Below are 18813 nucleotides of genomic sequence, written 5' to 3' on the forward strand. Positions count from 1 at the left end.
AGCTGCTTCCTAATATATTTTAGAAACAAGTACTCTAAACACTCAAATTATGGAAGAAAGAGGCCACCTCAAAGAGCAAAGGAGTCCCTTCAGTGGCAAGATTTAAGAGGCATATTAATTTAAGAAAGGGTTTTCTGAAAAGGAATCATGTGTTTATCAGAGTGTTAGGCAGCACTTTCAAATTTTAAATCATAAGCTATTTTTTAAATATTTTATTTATTTATTCATGAGAGAGAGAGAGAGAGAGGCAGAGACACAGGCAGATGGAGAAACAGGCTCCATGCAGGGAGCCCACTGTGGGACTCGATCCCGGGACTCCAGGATCATGTCCTGGGCCGAAGGGAGGTGCTTAGCCGCTGAGCCACCTAAGCGTCCCAAATCATAAGCTATTAATAGATTGTGAAATAAATATGATGGGTTATGACCAGTACATTTTTAATGGAATTTAATGAAATGGAATAGAATAGAAACTTGTGAAATGCAAAGCATCACCTAAATGCAAGGGCTGGGGGCACCTGGGTGGTTCAGTCAAGTCTTTGCCTTCAGCTCAGATTGTGATCCTGGGGTCGTGAGATTGAGCCCCAAGTCGGGCTCCCTGCTCAGGGTTAAGTCTGCTTCTCCCTCTGCCCCTCCTCCTTCTCATGCTCTCTCTCCTTCAAACAAATAAATCTTTAAGAAATAAATAAAATAAATGCAAGGGCTGATTTGTACAACTTTCACTCATATATTTATATTACATACACATGCATAGACAAATGTAGAGTTAAAGTTAACCTGTGTACTGAGTTGGGATGCAAACTTTCTTACTATGCATCACATTCAAAAAGGTTTGGAAAGGTCTTAGAGGGTAAACTCGAAACCAAACAAGCAGCCAGCCAGATGCATCCTGCAGACAGAGAGGACCTGGGCTCAGGGCCTGCTTCAGTGGGTGGAGCTTGGTTGAGACACAGCCACCCAGAGCACTTTCCAGCACAAGACCAAGCCAATGAATGCTGCGGGAAAATCACACTGTGAGATCACCAGGAAGGAACCCAGAGCACAAGTTCAGCCTGGTTAAAATAGAAGGCAGAAGGTACTGTATGATAAAGGCAGACACAAAACACCAAATAGGCTCAGGCAGTCAATTCAGGAATGAAAACTGATTTATCACTATGCAGAAAAACATCACTCATCCTCCTCAAAGTGATTTTGTTTGGCTTTGAAGCCAAATACATTCAAGAGAGACAATGAAATAATGCCTATGAACAGCGGATGGTACCAATAAAGTTTATTTTATTTCATGTCCTTAGGACCCAGTTTCAGAGTACTTCTTAAAAAGCAGTGAAGTGGGAAAGTCAGTTTAGGATTTTTCTTTGTGAATCATAAAAAAAATCTGCAGGATGTGCTATCTCACATGTTGCCAGAAAACAAAATTAATGAACAAATTTCAATTATGAGCCAAACTTGTAAGCTATCATCAACATGCCATCTGCATTAAATACTCCCAAGTTTTAATGTAGAGTTACGTCATTTTGAAAATAAAAGTTGACCCCACCCCAAAAACTGAATGCAATCCCATCCTCCACATCTTCTCTGACCAATGCCAGGCCATGGTAAAAAATAAAACAAAACAAAACAAAAACACACACACACACACAAACAAAAAGAAAAAAAAAACAGGAGGAAAAGATTTAAACTGGATTCAGTAATACTTTGAGATCTCTCCCATGTCAACAAGTTCTCCAAAGAAGGTAAAATAGTAAACTCCATTTGGTTTTTCAAAATTATGGCCAAAAATTTAGGGCAGTAAGATATTAAAGTTAATATAAAGTTTTTACAATATCTATGGATTAATTCTTATCTTCTCTTTTACCCAGATTTTTTTCTTCTAAGAGTGAACTTCCTGTAAATGAATCACAGAAATGAACTTAAAATTGCTCACTCCGTTGTTAAAAGCCCGAATGGTTATCCACATACTTCCTTGAGAATCTTTTCTCTTTTTCTTTTTCTAACTTTTTTTTTTATTTTTTATTTTTTTTCTTTTTCTAACTTTAAGGAAACAGGAGGATTCACTCAAGCTGATGCATTCCTCCCGGAGTGCCGCCTACATGGTGTTTCATTTTGGCTTCAGCTGCAAAAAGTAACGTGAAGACACCCATGTGGCTATAACACTGTCAGGCCTTTGCCTTTTCTTTTCAGTCTTCTGATTGTTATTCATTTATTTATCGTGGTAGGCCTACTTTAATTAAATCTGACCTTCTTTAAACTTTCTTTCTACATTTTTCTATAGTCAACAGAAGTTACATACATTGTATTTCAAAACATATTTTATATTTGATAAAATCTTTTTTGTGGTGACTTTTTTTTAAGTCACAATACACTCATGGCAAACAGGAAGTAGCTAAAAATAACACTTGCAAACTCAGTATCTCCTCTTGGGTTCATAGACCCTTCATACTCTGTATATCCAAAAACCAAAATCTTTGTTAGCATTCCCTAGTGAGTGTTGCCATCTCACTGAATGGTCTCATCATTCTCTCAGCATCCCATGAAAAAATTCCTTTGTCCTTTTGGTCCTTCAATACAGTTGTCAAGTCTTACACATGCAAATTCTTAAAAGTTTCTGGAACCCAGCATTGCTTTCCATTCTCAGAGCTCCTATTCTGGGCTCTCATCTGGATGATAAACACAAAAGGCCTAACTAGTCTTTCTGGTTTGACCTCTGCAATCTACTCTCCACATGTGGCCAGAGACTCTTCCCAAAACACAAATCTGTCACATGGAGAAAACAGCAGCCATTTTATGTCTCCTGCTGAGAAAACAGTCACTCCCTACGCTTGTGTCAGAGTGACCACAACAGGTGGCAGCACCTCCTGGGTCTACAGGAAATAGCAAGGGTGGAGGAGCATCCCCCAGAGCTATACCTTAAACATGCAGTCAGCAACCTCCAGATTGTGGGGAGCTGCTGTGCAGGTCAACAGTCCCAGGTTCTTCCACAGATAAATTATAACAATAATAAAGAGATAGAGGAGAAACGGCTTAAAAAAAAAAAGACTTAGGGAACATCTGAAAAACAAGCAAGACTGAACTTGTGCCTAGGGAGACACACCTGAATGAACTATAAAGAACACATGGGTGTAATGACTGAAGTCAGAGGAGGCTTTGTGGGGACAGACAGAGCTGGGATTGGGATGGGGCGCCCTTGGAGGCCCTCTCAGGATGGCAGGCAAAGTGCCATTTCTTGGTCTGTGTTGTGGTTACCAGGGAATTTCCTTTAGATGCTTCATTAAGCGACACGCTTGTTCATATGGTATTCTATTTCACTTTGCATTGAAAAGGTTAAAACACACACACACACACACACACACACACACACACGAATTGTATGTCACCGCCCTGTTAGAACCCTTCAATGGCCTCACGGTGCTCAGAAGTAAAAAGTATAAGCTCCTTCCTTCACATGGCAGATGAAGCCTTGAGGCACCTGGCTCTCTGCTCAAAGCCACAATAATTGCTAGTCTCCTCCCCACATTAAATTTTCAGTTCCTCAAAAGCATTGGGCTTTCTTATGTCATGGCCTTTGAACGTAAGTTACTTCTGCTCAGAACAATCAAATGCACTCTCTTTCCCCTTCACTTGGCTGATTCCTGTTTGTCCTTCAGGCCCCAGTGGAAAAGTCTTCCCCAAAGCTTGCATGTTGAGTGAAGTACCCTCCCATCTACCCATTACACACTGTACTTTCCCAACCATGGCATTCATCATCTCCATTAATATTTATTAGTGGATATCTTCCATAGGTCAACAACAAGCCAAGATGTGTAACTTGCCCTCAAATTTTCATATCCCCAATTCCTAGCACAATGCCTAGAATAGAATAAGTACACAATAAACATAAATAAAATGAATATGTACATCCATTTATTATAAATGAAAATTACCTTTGTTAGCATCAATTTATAGGAAAACAAAATATAAGCAAAGTAAAAAAAGGTAACAATATCATTATGCTAGATATTCTTTCATTAACTCATTTAATGCTCTAAACAACACTATGATGTATTATATTTATCAGCAATTCATAGGTGAGGAAACTGAGCCATGGAGAAGCCAACTAATATGCTCCGGGTCACAGAACCCATAAATGGGACTAGAATGCAGGCAGTCTGGCTCCACAGTCCTTGCTCTCATTCCAATAAACTATCCCTCCCACTTCCCACTGCCTAACATCACTACCATACATTTCAAAGATTGAAGCAGGTGGCTTTAATGGGAAAACAAAACAAAACAATATTCTATTGAGGTTATCTGATAGGGAATACTCATGAATATTATATACATATTAAAGTGCTGCATGCCAAAATTTGAGGACCTGGGAAGGAGAGAATACCAGGTGCAAGAGCACTTCAAAGAGCAGGTAATCTGACTCTCCCGATAAACTGTGCACTGAGATGTCAAATCCTGACATACCTTTTACTGGCTTCCAACTGGGCCAGGGAACAATACCTCTGTGATTACAGGCTGACAACAGGCAGGCCTTCAGAGCAACAGTGAGGCAGACAAATATAAGCATCCACGGCGCACAAGGTATCAAATCTGATGCAAAATTTGTAGAGACCAGGACTTCACTCTCAGTAAGCTCAGACTTTCAATCAAAATAAATTCATTCATTCATTCAATATAATGCATTAGTGTCTTTAAAACCATATATATGGCTCTCAGGACTCAAAAGTAAAACATGATGATACTGCCACCTTCAATAAGCTTATGTGAAGTAGGTAAACAAATAAACCAAGAATTCTAGTACAGACAAGACATCCAAAAAGAAGTTTACATGGTTCCCTTGGCATATCTGAATCACACTGGACAAAGTATGGGTAGGAGCTAGAGCCCAGGATGTTTCTAGAAAAACATTTTTGAGGGGCTCCATCTTGAAGATATATATTCCTGATTAGAGAACCAAGTAATAAAAAACCCAGTTACTATTGCAAACCAAAAAGTCACATGAAAAATAATACCAGTGGGAATTGAGAAGGGTAACAGGCTAGAGAAAATCTTGTAGGGGACGGAGAAGTTAAACTGGATCTTGAAGTCTGGGTAGGGCTGGAGAGGAGAAGGAGGAAGGAAAGGAACAAATACATGTGGGATTCCTGCAGGCACAAAGGCCAACTTGGCACTGGTCTGTAGTGCCACTAGATTCAAGGCAGAGTAGAAGATGCCAGTACCTGTGGTCCAAGTGGACAGTGGGGGAAATGCACATCAACGCCTATGGGTGAAAAGCTTAAAATATGTAATCGCAAAATTCTAGGAAAAATAAGACTTTAAAAACCTGTAAAAGCTCTGGTTAGGGGCATGTTTTATGATGAGGATAGCAACAGGCTGATCTTGCTTTTGACACCCCAAAATACTTTTCCTTGAAGAGCTCACCCACATTCAACAATGACACAACAACAGCAAGATGCATTCACGGAATGGTAGTAGTGTAGAACAGAATAAAGGGGAGGAAGGAGAGAGATGGCAGAAGGTAAACCATGTGGCAGCAACAGTGCAGAAGCCACAGAACAGGTGAAAGTGGAAGACAGTGAACTTATAAAAGTAACAGACATGGCCAGGAGGCCCAAGTAAGTACAGTAATAAAATATACACCAAGATACCCACCATGGGTATCTAGGAGCCTTTGTGATGACGGCAGAGGGCTTTGAAATTCATCTGTTCACACAGTTGGTTGATATTAACAAAGTGAGACAGATGAAGTAGATAGAAGAAATACACAGTGACACCAAGACACATGTAAAAAGTGAACTATCTTCTCTCTCCTATATTCCCTACCACATCTGGGCATTACTGTGTAACCATTTCACCCAAGACAAAAACCAAGTACCATTTTTTAAAACCCTCTTATTCCTTTTTAAGTTTTAGTGTGTCTCAGAATCACATAAGGGACTTGTTAAAAGGGCAGGTTCCTTGGCCCACTCCAAAAGACGGTGATTCACGCAGTCTGTGTAGAGCCCAGGAATCTGTCTTTTCAGGAATACCTGTACGTTACCTCATATCAGTCAGAATGGCTAGTTAGCAGAAAGTCAAGATGTAATAAGTATTGGTGAAGATAAGGAGAAAAAAGAATCATGCACTTCTGGCGGGAATGTAATTTGGTGTAGCCACTACAGAAAACACTATAGAAGCTCCTTAAAAAAATAAAAATCAAAGTAACATATGACCCATTAATTCTACTTCTGGGTATTTGCCCAAAGGAAAAAAAAATTATTCAAAAAGATATATGTACTCCATGTTTATTCCAGAATTACTTACAATAGCCAAGATCTGGAAGCAACCAAAATGTCCACTGATAGATGAATGAATAAAGAAGATATGGTTTGTATAAACACGGGATATTATTACTCAACCATAAAAAAGAATGAAATCTTACCATTCTTGACAACATAGATGGAGCTAGAGGGTATTATGCTAAGTGAAATAAGTCAGACAGAAAAAGACAAATACCATATTATTTCACTTATTATGAACAATCTAAAAAAACAACATAAATGAATAAACATATACAAACACACACACACAAAAAAACAGAAACAGACTCATAAATACAGAGAACTGGTAGGTACCAGAGAGGAGAGTATGGAAGAATGGGCAAAATAAGTCAAGGGGATTAAGAGGTATGAACTTCTAAAAGTAAAATAAGTCACAGGGATGAAAAGTACAGCTCAGGGAATATAATCAATATCATAACAACTTTGTATGGTCACAGGTGGTGACTACAGCCATGGTAAGCATCCTATAATTGATATAATTGTTGAACCATTATATTGTACACCTGAAACAAATATAGTATTGTATGTAACTATACTCCAATTAAAAAAAAAAACTAAGCTATTGGTAACCGTACTTGTTATAAATTAATTGGACCTGTAGTATGAATTTTACAGATATGAAATAAAGACAATTTCTAAAATTTGTATGATTTCTTTTAGTAGGCTCCATGTCCAACATAGTGCTCAAACTTGAGATGAGGAGGAAAAAGACAATTTTTAATTCCCCCTGCACAAGAAAAGGATACCTTTGGAATTCTGATGAAAGAATCACACTGTGAGAAAGTGTCTCAAATCCAATCAATCTCTGCGTAGATTCTCCACCCTCGGTGTCTCTAAAAGTCATTCCTTCTTCTCTCCACCCTCACTGTCTTAATTGTGGTCTTCACTTCCTTCCTGGACTAATTTTATAAGCTTCCACCTAGTTCCCCTCCTCCTGAATCCCCCCCCCCCCCACAAGCCATCCCACACACAAAGCTTCTAAATCACTGGCTTATGTGGGATAAGCAATGATCTGGAGGCCCCAGATGACAATGTCTCCTCCTGCTGTCCCAATGCAGCATATTCACACTGGAAAGGAAAAGGAAGGACAGGTGACAGAGTCTGTGTTAAGGTAAAATGTGTTCCCTTAATGGATATGGGAGTAGGAGATGAAGAAATCAGAAAGCCATTCTGAAGATAACTAAGGTGAAATGAACCACCCGGCTTATAAGAGATCCCACAGACATACTCATGTCATTACTACTCTCTAGGAATTATAAATATCTGCATAGCATTAGTAAGAAGCTAACGTCAGCAAGACCCTACATCTTAAGTAGTACTAGAACTGAAGAGTGATTTTACCTAATAGATAAGGCCAACTTAAAAAAAAAAAAGACGACAATGAAGCATCATTGGAATAGAACATAGGTGCAGGACGTCTTGGTGGCTCAGTGGTTGAGAGTCTGCCTTTGGCTCAGGGCGTGATCCTGGGGCCCTGGGATCGAGTCTTGCCTCGGGCTCCCTGCAAAAAAGCCTGCTTCTCCCTCTACCCATGTCTCTGCCTCTCTCTCTCTCATGAATAAATAAAATCTTAAAAAAAAATACTTTATCCTCATTTGCATTTGAAATAGATGGAGAACACTGTCAGATATTGAACAATCATACTCTAAAGAATAAGTGGGAAATATCAGAAAGGGAGACAGAACATGAAAGACTCCTAACTCTGGGAAACGAACTAGGGGTGGTGGAAGGGGAGGTGGGCGGGGGGGAGGGGTGACTGGGTGACGGGCACTGAGGTGGGCACTTGACGGGATGAGCACTGGGTGTTACTCTATATGTTGGCAAATTGAACACCAATAAAAAATAAATTTATAAAAAAATTAAAAAAAGAAGGTACTAGTAACTCTTCATGTGCTTCACGTGCTTCCTCCTGCTATGGGTCATCTAACCTCAATCTCACCCAATTGCTTTATTATTATACTGGGAACAACCTATTAAATAGCCTTCAAGAAGACAATTCCCAGACCTGGTTCCTAACATATGTTCCATAATGATCATCAGGGGTGCCTGATGCTCCGTTGGTAGAGCACAAGACTCTCAGTCTTGGGGTTCTGAGTTCAAGCCCCGCATTGGGGGTAGAGATTACTTATATAAACAAAATAAATGTAGAATTTCTTAAAAAAATCTGATCATCATAAAAAGCCTCATAGTCATCAATTTTAGTCTTCTATTTCTAAGGATCTAAGGTAGGATAAAAGGGGATCACGTCTTTTAGATTGCAGAATGAAAAGAACAGAGAAAAAGAGAGGCAAAAAGAAAGGTAGGGGGAAGGGTAAAAGGAAGAAGAAACAGGAGTGAGAAAAAGCTAAGGGAATTGGGGGCTGGGTTTTCGGAGAGCCCGGCATTTGTTTCCCCAGGTCTACTGGATTTGTTTCCTGGAATCCAATGGGTTCCAGGTGCATTCTGGGCTAAGCTTCCCAGTCTTCGCCACTGTTAAGGTCACGAGATCTTTTTACTCACAGTGCTGTGGGTCCACATGTTGGGGCCCAGCTACACCCTCCCCCTTCCTTTGATTCCCAGTCTTAACGAACAATTTAGAAAAGTAAAAAGTCTGCAAAACAGCTGGCCATGCTGAGAAAGACAGGCACACACTTCATTTTGGAATGTACAGGAATAAAACCGATTGGTTCATTTCCATATGCCAGAGGCTTTTCTTTTTTTTCCTTTTCCCTCTCTCTTCCATTTTATTTTATTATTTTATTTTACTTTATTTTGCAAATACGCTCTCAGATATCACTCTCCAGAAGTCTGCAATCCACAGGCAAGGATTTAGTACCCAGTCTGTTGAAAATGTAAGTACAATTACTTCTCTGTCCGAAAGTTCAACTTTCTTTGTTTCCCTCACCAGTTCTGATTTCCTGTAGCTGACTGGCTCCAATGCAAGAGTGAAGTAATTTCTCTCCTCTGTGATTTATTTTCTGACGATAAGTGAGCAAAAATACTACATAGAAAGGAGGAAAGCAAGATTCACAATGAATCCTTCTCAAAAACGCGACTCCAGGGTGACAGAGCAGGTAAAATGGAGTACTGTGTATCAAGAAACTTAAGAATCAAGCTCTATGTTCATACCTATTTCTGTGTAACTTATAACAGTCTTTTTAGTAAAACTATGTGCCAGGTATATAATGCTAAGAGCTTTACATGCATTATCTGATTTAATCCTCAGAACCACCTTGCATGGGAAGGATCATCCACATTTTATAGATGAAGACACTGATGTTTAAAAGTTAAAAAACTTGGGCAGCCCAGGTGGCTCAGGGGTTTAGCGCCGCCTTCAGCCCAGGGCCGGATCCTGGAGACCTAGGATCAAGTCCCAGGTTGGGCTCCCTGCATGGAGCCTGCTTCTCCCTCTGCCTGTGTCTCTGCCTCTCTCTCTCCTTCTCTGTGTGTCTGTCATGAATAAATAAATAAAATCTTAAAAAAAAAAGTTAAAAAACTTGCCAAAGGATGCATGACTAATAAAATGGCAGAGTCAAGGTGCAAGTGCTGCTCTGCCTCCAAAAAATCACTATGCGAGGGCCATTCCCCAGGGTTTACAATGCATAGGTAAAAGCCTGTTGCCAGGAAATGCACACAGGATAGTTAGACGCTATCAAATAGAACTGAATATATCCTTTTGTTTAAAATTCTATTTTATATCTCTTTTAAATGCATTCATCTCGTCATAGTAAGTAAAATAGCCTCAATGTAACTGCACCTTTCTAAAGCAATTCAGGATCTGCAGTGTTTTCCAAAAATCATTTGAGTGAACTTTTTTGCTTCTTTTGCTTGTTTTTAGTTATAGATCACTGCAAGAACTGCCTGAGAAATGCAATGGCATCTATCACAAGCTTGAGTGAGATACACCATGTACATGGAGGCCGCCTGATACACGTGCAAAATTCTACTGAAGGATTCAGCCACGTTAGGGAAAAAAAAGGGGCCTGAGGCTAAACCATATATCCATCCCTTCCACTTCCACCTGTATTTCAATGAACTTCACTTTGGAGATGCTTTATCCAGGGATGCTACAGTATTAATTCACTCACTCATTCATTCATTCATTCATTCACTGGACAGAAATCTACTTAATGCCGTGCTAAGAGGTGGAGGATATATGTGTGAGCAAAAGACACAACCTTGCCTTTAGTCTGGTCTGGCATAAAAAATAGCCTTGTGCAACCCATCACACATGTACTGTAGGGATGTTCATGAGACTACTGTGAAGGTTCTTCACAAAAACCCCAAGAGACATTGCTGTCCGATACTTGGGTCAAGAGTAGTAGTTCTAAAGAATAACTGATGTTTTTGATCCCATGGACAGTCTACACTTACTGAGCCTCTTCGCAGCTAAAAACCACAGGGCTCACTATGACCCACTTGTGGTCTATGAGATACAACATTTTAGCAACTGTCTCATTCCTAATTCAGTTGATGTCCCGGATCTTTTTCTTCCCTTTTCTTTCTCAGCTACTTTGAATTTTGTATTTTATTTCCTTAATCTTCTGGGGGAAAGGTAGAGTAGAAATAAGTAAATAAAAATAAAAATGTGAAAAATTTAGGAAAGTCGCATACTATGTGTTAATTCCCCAAACCAAAATTGACTTTTTGGAAATCTCTTTTAAATCTCTACTAAAGGGAAACCTGGGTGGCTCAATTAAGCATCTGCCTTGGGCTCAGGTTATGATCCCAGGGTCTCCAGGGTCCTAGGATCCAGTTCCACATAGGGCTCCCTGCTCAGTGGGGAGCCTGCTTCTCCCTCTACCCCATCCCCTGCTCATGCTCTCTCTCTCTCTCAAATAAAATATTTGAAAAATAAATAAGTCTCTACTAAGAACTGCTTTTGTTATTTTCCTATCTTAAAGTTTTAGTTTTTGTAGGGAGGACCTGATGGAGAGTATTTGGAGTTTAGCTGTGTTCTTTAACTATGTAAGGTTTGAAGATAGAAAGCAATCATTTATAAATGAGAATACCCTATATGCCAATTGACATACGTAGAACTTGCTCTAGTGACCAGGTGACATTTTATAAAAAATGAATTCACTTTAAGTGGATTAAAATCCGTTTTCTATTGTTACCAGGTCTAGACTTATGGCCTCAGCTCACTGAGCTTTCTTCAAGTAGCTGCATATTAAGTTCTTTTTAAAAAAGATTTTATTTATTTATTCATGAGAGACACACAGAGAGAGGCAGAGACACAGGCAGTGGGAGAAGCAGGTTCCCTATAGGGAGCCTGATGTGGGACTTGATTCCAGGACTCCAGGATCATGACCTGAGCCAGAGGAAGATGCTCAACCACTGAGCCATCCAGGTGCCCCCAAATAGCTGCATATTAAGTTCTAATCAAGCTTTTATATAAAATACGGAGCCAACTGCAGTGCAAATCCTAGTTCTCATTTGGAAGATGAGATCTATAGGGGACACCCACCCCCCACTCCCCAAAAGGCTTAATCCAAGGGTTAAAGATATTTTTGGTGATTCTGAAAATGACTTGCCACTTTATATATAAGTTAAAATAATATCTTTTAAAATTTGATTTTTAGAACTAGGAACAAGCTTAAGTTACTGTTAATTTTACTGTTATGAAGAACATTTGAGCCTTAGCAGAAGTCAGAACAAAGGAGTACGTGAGCAAGGACATGGCATATCTGCAAAGGCAGATACTACAGGGAGACAGGACTCATCCTTCTGTGGTGTCGGGAGGTACATACAAGTATAATGCTAAAATAAGAAGTTTTGCATGCTGTTGTTTTCTAATCACTACCATTCTCATGATAAATCTTTCAGATTCCCTTTTACTTGGCAGTATGTGTCATATAAAATGGACACATAACAAGATTCGTATAGACATTTTCCTTTAACTTTTTTTTTATAATGGCCCAAGAGCCCTAAATAACTGAATATATAGATGTTACTTTTAGCTCTTTCCTTACAAAATACTCAAATGAAAAATGAGCCATATTAACAAATTTGTATGCATGTATATATCAGATGTACTTCTTTTTAATACCAGACAAAAGACACATCACTGTTACATTCCACTAAACCTTCTTCATTGGCATTACCATCAGATTCTTATATGCATTAAAAAAGGGCCCTCGGGAGCATCACTGAACATTTTAACAGAACAAAGCCAAAAGGGAAATTTAGTGAGTTAAACAGATGTGCTAGTTTAGAGAGTCATTTGAACAAAGTTGAGTAAAATCTCCACATAAATCCCAAATACTATTTCCTTAGAGTCTACATATACTGATGTATAAGCCAAAACAGGGTGTAGGTACTGAATAAATAACAGTAACAATACTTATCATTAACGTCATTATTCTTATTTATTGAAGGCTTACTAGGTGACAGGAACTGTGCTGAGTACTCTCCATTGTTATCTTGGAAATCCTCCTAATGAGGCTCTGAGGGAGATACTACTGCTATTGCCACTTCACATTAAGGCACAGACAAAATGTGGAAAGCCAAGATTCAAATCCAGATGGTGAGAGTGTGGAGTTAGCACTTTCTATCACACCAGACTGCAGCACGATACAAACCTTTGTGTCATGAACGAAAACTAATGAAATCTCTCATTTCTGAGAAGAGGGCGCCACCCTCGCTTAGCTTTCAAATACCCAGTGTTTGCACTCCTCACTGTAGGGGTGACTTAAACAATTTCTAGGCCATCCCTTCATCTTTGAATCCCTGGTACGCAGCCGAGTGCATGACACACAACAGATACTCAGTAGAAGTTAGCTGACTGAGTGAACACAACTAAGTCATTGGTTTTAAAAGGAGTAGAAATGCTCTTCAAAGAAAATGGAAAAGGTATTCAGTCTGATAAAGCCATTGTAGGAAGCTTTCTAAAAAACAAATCTATAGTATGAATTATTGATCTTTTTGGTAAATAAGAGCTAGTTCTTTTTTTCTCTGAAACTAATATATGTGAACTACATCCTAAGACAATATCTCCCCACCAAAAGCTTAAACTTTAAGGCAAGAAATAATAAAAGCAGTTCTTAGTAGAGATTTATTTATTTTTCAAATATTTTATTTGAGAGAGAGAGAGAGAGAGAGAGAGAGTAAGAGCAGGGGATGGGGTAGAGGGAGAAGCAGGCTCCCCACTGAGCAGGGAGCCCTATGTGGAACTGGATCCTAGGACCCTGGAGACCCTGGGATCATAACCTGAGCCCAAGGCAGATGCTTAATTGACTGAGCCACCCAGGTGTCCCTTTAGTAGAGATTTAAAAGAGATTTCCAAAGTCAATTTTTAGAGTTTGGGGAGTTAGCCCTTTACTTTCCTAAAGTTTTCATATGTATGTTTTTATTTACTTATTTCTACTATACCTTTCCCTGGAGATTAAGGAAACAAAATACAATATCCACAATATACTTCTCTGTGCATTGTGGGAACATATCGAGTTGATTTATACAGTGACAGCTGAACTACAGAAGCATTTAAGCTATCAAAAAGTGATTACATTCAACTATAAATCTAAGTGAAAATATAAGAGTCCAAGAGTTGGGCATGGTAAATTTTAAAAAGTTAAAATTTCCATGAAATCATTTAAAAGTAGAACCTAGTAACAGTAATTGTCAAGATAAAATGTTCCAGTAGCTCTTCTTTTTCTGCTAGGATCACTTCTGGCACTAGAAACCAAATGTAGAGGTAAACTTTCCATTTCTGACATTCCTCTTTCAAGGAAGTCAAGAGAAAGGAGTCAATTGTTCAGCTCTATCAAATCACAGAATGACTTTCTGGTGACCAGATACAGCACAGAGTTATATCTATTTTTATCAATACTGCCATGAATGAAGTATTAGTCTCTTGGCAAATTTATACATACCTCCAAAACCCAGTAAATTTCAACTTGTACAAACAATATAGAGACCACAATTTTTGTAAAGCTATTTAATTTTCCCTTCTTTTATCCTAAGAGTCTAATCCTCTCTAATGACAGCATTCATTCAAGTTGGTATTTATACCTCTGAATGTTTTATATTTTAATGTTTGCATCAGTTTGGTGTAATTCTCTTAATGTTATTGTATTTGTGTTAAAAAAAATCTTCATGAAACAATGGTACTTCACAGTCAGCTACTCTGTTATAAAGTGAAATAGCTTTTCACAGGAACTATTCTCTTGAACATTTTCATTAGTATCTCAATCTGACAAATTTAACTTCTCTATCTAAAAAGGGACTTTAAAAGAAAAAGTAGCTTTTAGGCAACAGAGGGGTTTCTTTCTACAAAAAGTATTTCACGGTTGCCATTTTTAACCAATTACACAATGTTGAGTACTTACAACATTTGATAATATAATATTGTAGTTCAAATATCAAATAAATTTTCATACATCTTTTATTTTCTTTCTTGGTGTCAGGAATAGAGTAAAATCAGTTAATTAGAATCAAAATCAGAAACTACTGTATACATGGCTCAGTTTTGAAACAAACCAAATATAAAGGTTCTTTTCAACCTAAAATATTATAAGCTTCAAAATGTTATACATACCTAACAATAACTCTTAAAAAGTTAGCCCTGATATGGATTTAATGCCGGCTCTTCCATAATCTTTTTCATTAAGAAATATCCTAATATCCTTCAAATTCTATAAGCAAACAGCATTCTTTGTCATATTGGTGGAAATTTAGGAAAAATTAAATTTTGTTACGATATTGACAGAATTCAGGAAGCTTACAAACTACCATCTTTCACTTCTATTATGGGTGAGATATAACTTATTATAGCATTAAATGCATTTATTGATTTTTCTAAGCATTTAAAAATGAGCTCTCTATAGTCCTATAAAAAAGAAATTTCTGTAATTTTAAAAAGGTATTTTATATAGTTTGTAATTTTTCTGGTGCAACTATACCATGAATATGTATTAAAACACAGTTTGGGTAAGGATACCTATAGAATCCCTAATCAACTCCCCCCATATCTTCTTGGAAGCAGGCAGACATACTTATTATAAAGAAATAAACTAAATTTAAGCTAATTCAAAAAAGGACAGGAAGTTTGTTTTCAAATCTTAGAAAATCTGAAGATAAATTATTATGTAGTTAGAATTGCTCACAAAATTATACAACAGGTTTTCCTACAGGTTTGGGCAGTTTGGTCGTTATCGGATAAGATCTTGTTTATTGCCAGTTAATCCTATCATATTCATTTTTAGCTCCTAATTGTCATATAATTTAAATAAATCTTAATTGGCCCAAATGTCTTGCTGGCAGAAGGTTTTAACCACTTAGAGGTCGATAAGAACGTAAAGCCAGATGACCATACTACATGCTCGTTAACCTTAGAAGAAAGAATTCTCAACAATTGGATGACAGTATTTACTCAACGCAGCAAATTATGTTTTCTTTGGCTAGGATATATCTAAATATTTTCCTCTAACTTTAAACACGGACATTACTGGGTCTTTTGAAATTATAGACCATTCATTAAGCCACTAACACCACAAATAACGAGTAACCCCTCCCCTTCACTCACACATGTATGTGAAAACCTGGCTTCCAAGATTTCATCTGAGTATAAATTTATGTCTTTAAATTGCAGAGTTCATACAGTAAGAAGAAAAAGACAAAAATCTACCAACTAGGCTGAGCTGCCATCCTCTCCATGTAGTCTTTGGCCATGTCTCGGGCTTCAATGTTCTCAGGATACAGCACACAAAACATTGCCAAGGCGCCCAGGTTGTTGCCGTAAATTTCATTCCAGCGGGCGCTGTAGTCCTTGGGGTCCCAAGGAGGGAGGTATTCCAAGGGGCTGGACAGCATGGTGTGCACGGCCTCAGTGAGCCGGGCAGCAATGTGCTCATGCGAGCTGGCGGCCCTGAGCTGGAGCTCTGCAACCTCCGCCCTGGAGAAGTAGAGCATTGGGTGGCTGTCGTAGTTGGCGTTGGTGAAGGGAATCATGACTTCTGGGTTCTCGTCAGTGATGTATGCTGACACAAAGCAAAACAAATATATGAAAAACACACTGGGGGCCCCCCGTGTGTGAGTCCTCATCGTGGCATCAGATCTCCAAATCTCCAAGGCAGCCAAACCATCTTCGAAAGATCCTACAGTTGGAAAAAAGAAAAGGATATGTCAACCAGGGAAATGTGGCAAAGTAGGAAGGACAACCTTGCTTACTAGGAGCAGGTCTAAATATTAAAAAAGAAAGCTTATGAATTTAGATTTTTTAAAAAATACAACAAAAATTTGAACTAGAAAGAGACTTACTAAAGCCTAATAACTTAGTCACAGGAAGAAAAGGTACAACATAAGGAATATGGTTAATGATATGATAATAGCATTGTATGGTGACAAATAGTAGCTACACTTGTGGTGAACACAGCATAACATAATGTACAAACTTGCCAAATCACTAAGATGTACCTACCCCTAAAACTAATAAATATATTGCATGTCAACTATACTCAAAAATAAAACTCTAATAATTTCATTGGATAATTAACCAAGTAAACATGATACTGCAGACCTGTAGTCATTGAAGAAAACAGAACTTTGGACTTGGGAAAACCATATTATATTTGCTCAAGTAGGGAAGACAAACTCTCTGTGGCATCGTTCTCATATTTTATCACGCAAAAAAAGTTTGATTTTATGGTATTTTTTTTAGACATGAACATGAAAACCACAGTAACCAAAAGCTGGTGGTGAAATGTTGTCTGGGAATCTGGATGGTCATTAGGAAAAAAGAGAAAATCCTGTCTTTCTTAATTATAGGCTCCATCACTCTGGCTTCTCCCGGCTTCCTAACATTCTACATTCTGCAGCAGGGATTAGGATCAATACATCTGTACGAGTATAGGCAGACAAAATATTATGAGTAAGGTTATATCCTCTTTGTGTCAGCAGAAGGTGGGGACAGAGTAGACAAAAGCAGAGTAACTGGCAGCCAAGCCCATGGATTCCCTGGGCTGACATCAGCAGGCGTGTATTGAAAGGCCAGACAAGGGGCTGCCGGGACTAGAAACGGATGGGCCTTCATTGAGAAAATAAAATCCCAGAATCAAAAGGCTGAAATAACACGTGTGCATTTTCCCCTTATTATTTGAAACTGCTGCCTACTTTTTCATTTTGCATAGGGGATTTTGGTGTCATTCAGTAAGTCAGACAATGAAACCAAGCTCATATTTTCTTAACTGCTTAACTTTCTTAAAAATCCTTTTTTTTTTTTCAGTGGCACAGGTTAAAAGAACATCTTTCAAAAACAAGAACATTTTTAAAAAAGAAAAAGAAAAAGAAAAAAAAAAACCCAAACCTCAGCCTAGTCTATGTCCCACATCTGGGATAAAGCAGGCATAAAATCCCCCAGAGGAAAGTCAGGGAATTCTTAAAATTCTTCAGAGGGGAAAGGTTATAGAAAGCAGACCACAAAAAGACAGTTTTATGTAAATAATGAACAGTAGTTTTCAATTATTAAAGAGAGAAACTGATGGAGAAAAATCAACCTCCTCAGCTGAACACAAACTATTTTTCCAAGAGAAAACCTGCCTCGTCACATTCATAAGAAAGAAAACCAAAGATTTAACGCACACTGGAGATCAGTCCTTATTCTCAACTTGCTGCATCTCCAAGACAGAGGCAATATGGCATCACTTATGGATGCTGCCATTAATTCTACTATTCCTTATATTTCTGAGTGTGTTTTAGACTACATATGAAATTCAAGGGCAGCAATTTTGCGAAGCATTTTATATGTATTTCAAGAGTCAAACTTGTGATTAATAAAAAAAGTGGTATAGCCATGCTAAATAAAGTACATAAAATAGAAATAAGTCTTGGACTCTACTCATATTATGTCTAGCACCCAAAGCTTTGAGGCGGCTGGCTAGACCCTTCAAGGTCAGAGACCTGGCCAAAAGAAATAGTCCTTTGTGGTTATGTCTGAGGAGGGGTGTGGTCTCTGGCAACACAGAGATGCGGCTGGGTCTGAAGTAATGCTGAATCCCCACCACCCCCACCTCCGCCCCGAGGTTTGTTTTTTGCTTTTTTCATTGAACATCCACACAAACAATTTTCTTAAAAGCCTGCCTGTATTAAATCCCCCAGACTCTAAGATGGAATGCAGTTATCAATGCAAATAACGGTGTGGAGGTTTTTTAGGTACCCAAAGTGAGGATGAATTGGAAATTTCTCCTTTAATTGACCCCTACAGGGATGCCTGGGTGGCTCAGTGGTTGATTGTCTACCTTGGGCTCAGGGCATGATCCCTCGATGAGTCCCGGGATTGAGTCCCTGCATCAGGCTCCCTGTGGGGAGCTTGTGTCTCTGCCTCTCTCTATCATGAATAAATAAATAAAATCTTTAAAAAAGACCCCTACATGGATAGTACTAAAGATCTTCTCTCAATTACTGGTTTTTGAATGTGTAGCTAGGTATTTGTGGGAGGCTGGGTTTTGGGGGGATGGGTGAGAACCCACAGGGAGACTAGAATTCCTCTATCTCAGATTCTGCACCCACATCCCTAAAGGTAGCTCAAACCTGATTT

The 18813-nt window shown here is 38.6% G+C and overlaps 1 protein-coding gene across 3 annotated transcripts in view; it reads right to left on the reverse strand.

Moving 5' to 3' along the window:
• Nucleotides 1–18813, reverse strand: part of DSE (dermatan sulfate epimerase) — an 80727-nt gene that overhangs the window by 37021 nt on the left and 24893 nt on the right. For 2 of the 3 annotated variants that reach the window (XM_026002437.2, XM_072765713.1), the window contains exon 2: nucleotides 15907–16375. In XM_026002437.2, the coding sequence (XP_025858222.1) occupies nucleotides 15907–16322 (416 nt within the window). In that variant the 5' untranslated portion in view covers nucleotides 16323–16375. The remainder of the gene's footprint in view (nucleotides 1–15906; nucleotides 16376–18813) is intronic. The other variant, XM_026002439.2, reaches the window with a different exon arrangement.

The sequence above is a fragment of the Vulpes vulpes genome, chromosome 1 (assembly GCF_048418805.1).
Source record: "Vulpes vulpes isolate BD-2025 chromosome 1, VulVul3, whole genome shotgun sequence".
NCBI classification, from domain to species: domain Eukaryota; kingdom Metazoa; phylum Chordata; class Mammalia; order Carnivora; family Canidae; genus Vulpes; species Vulpes vulpes.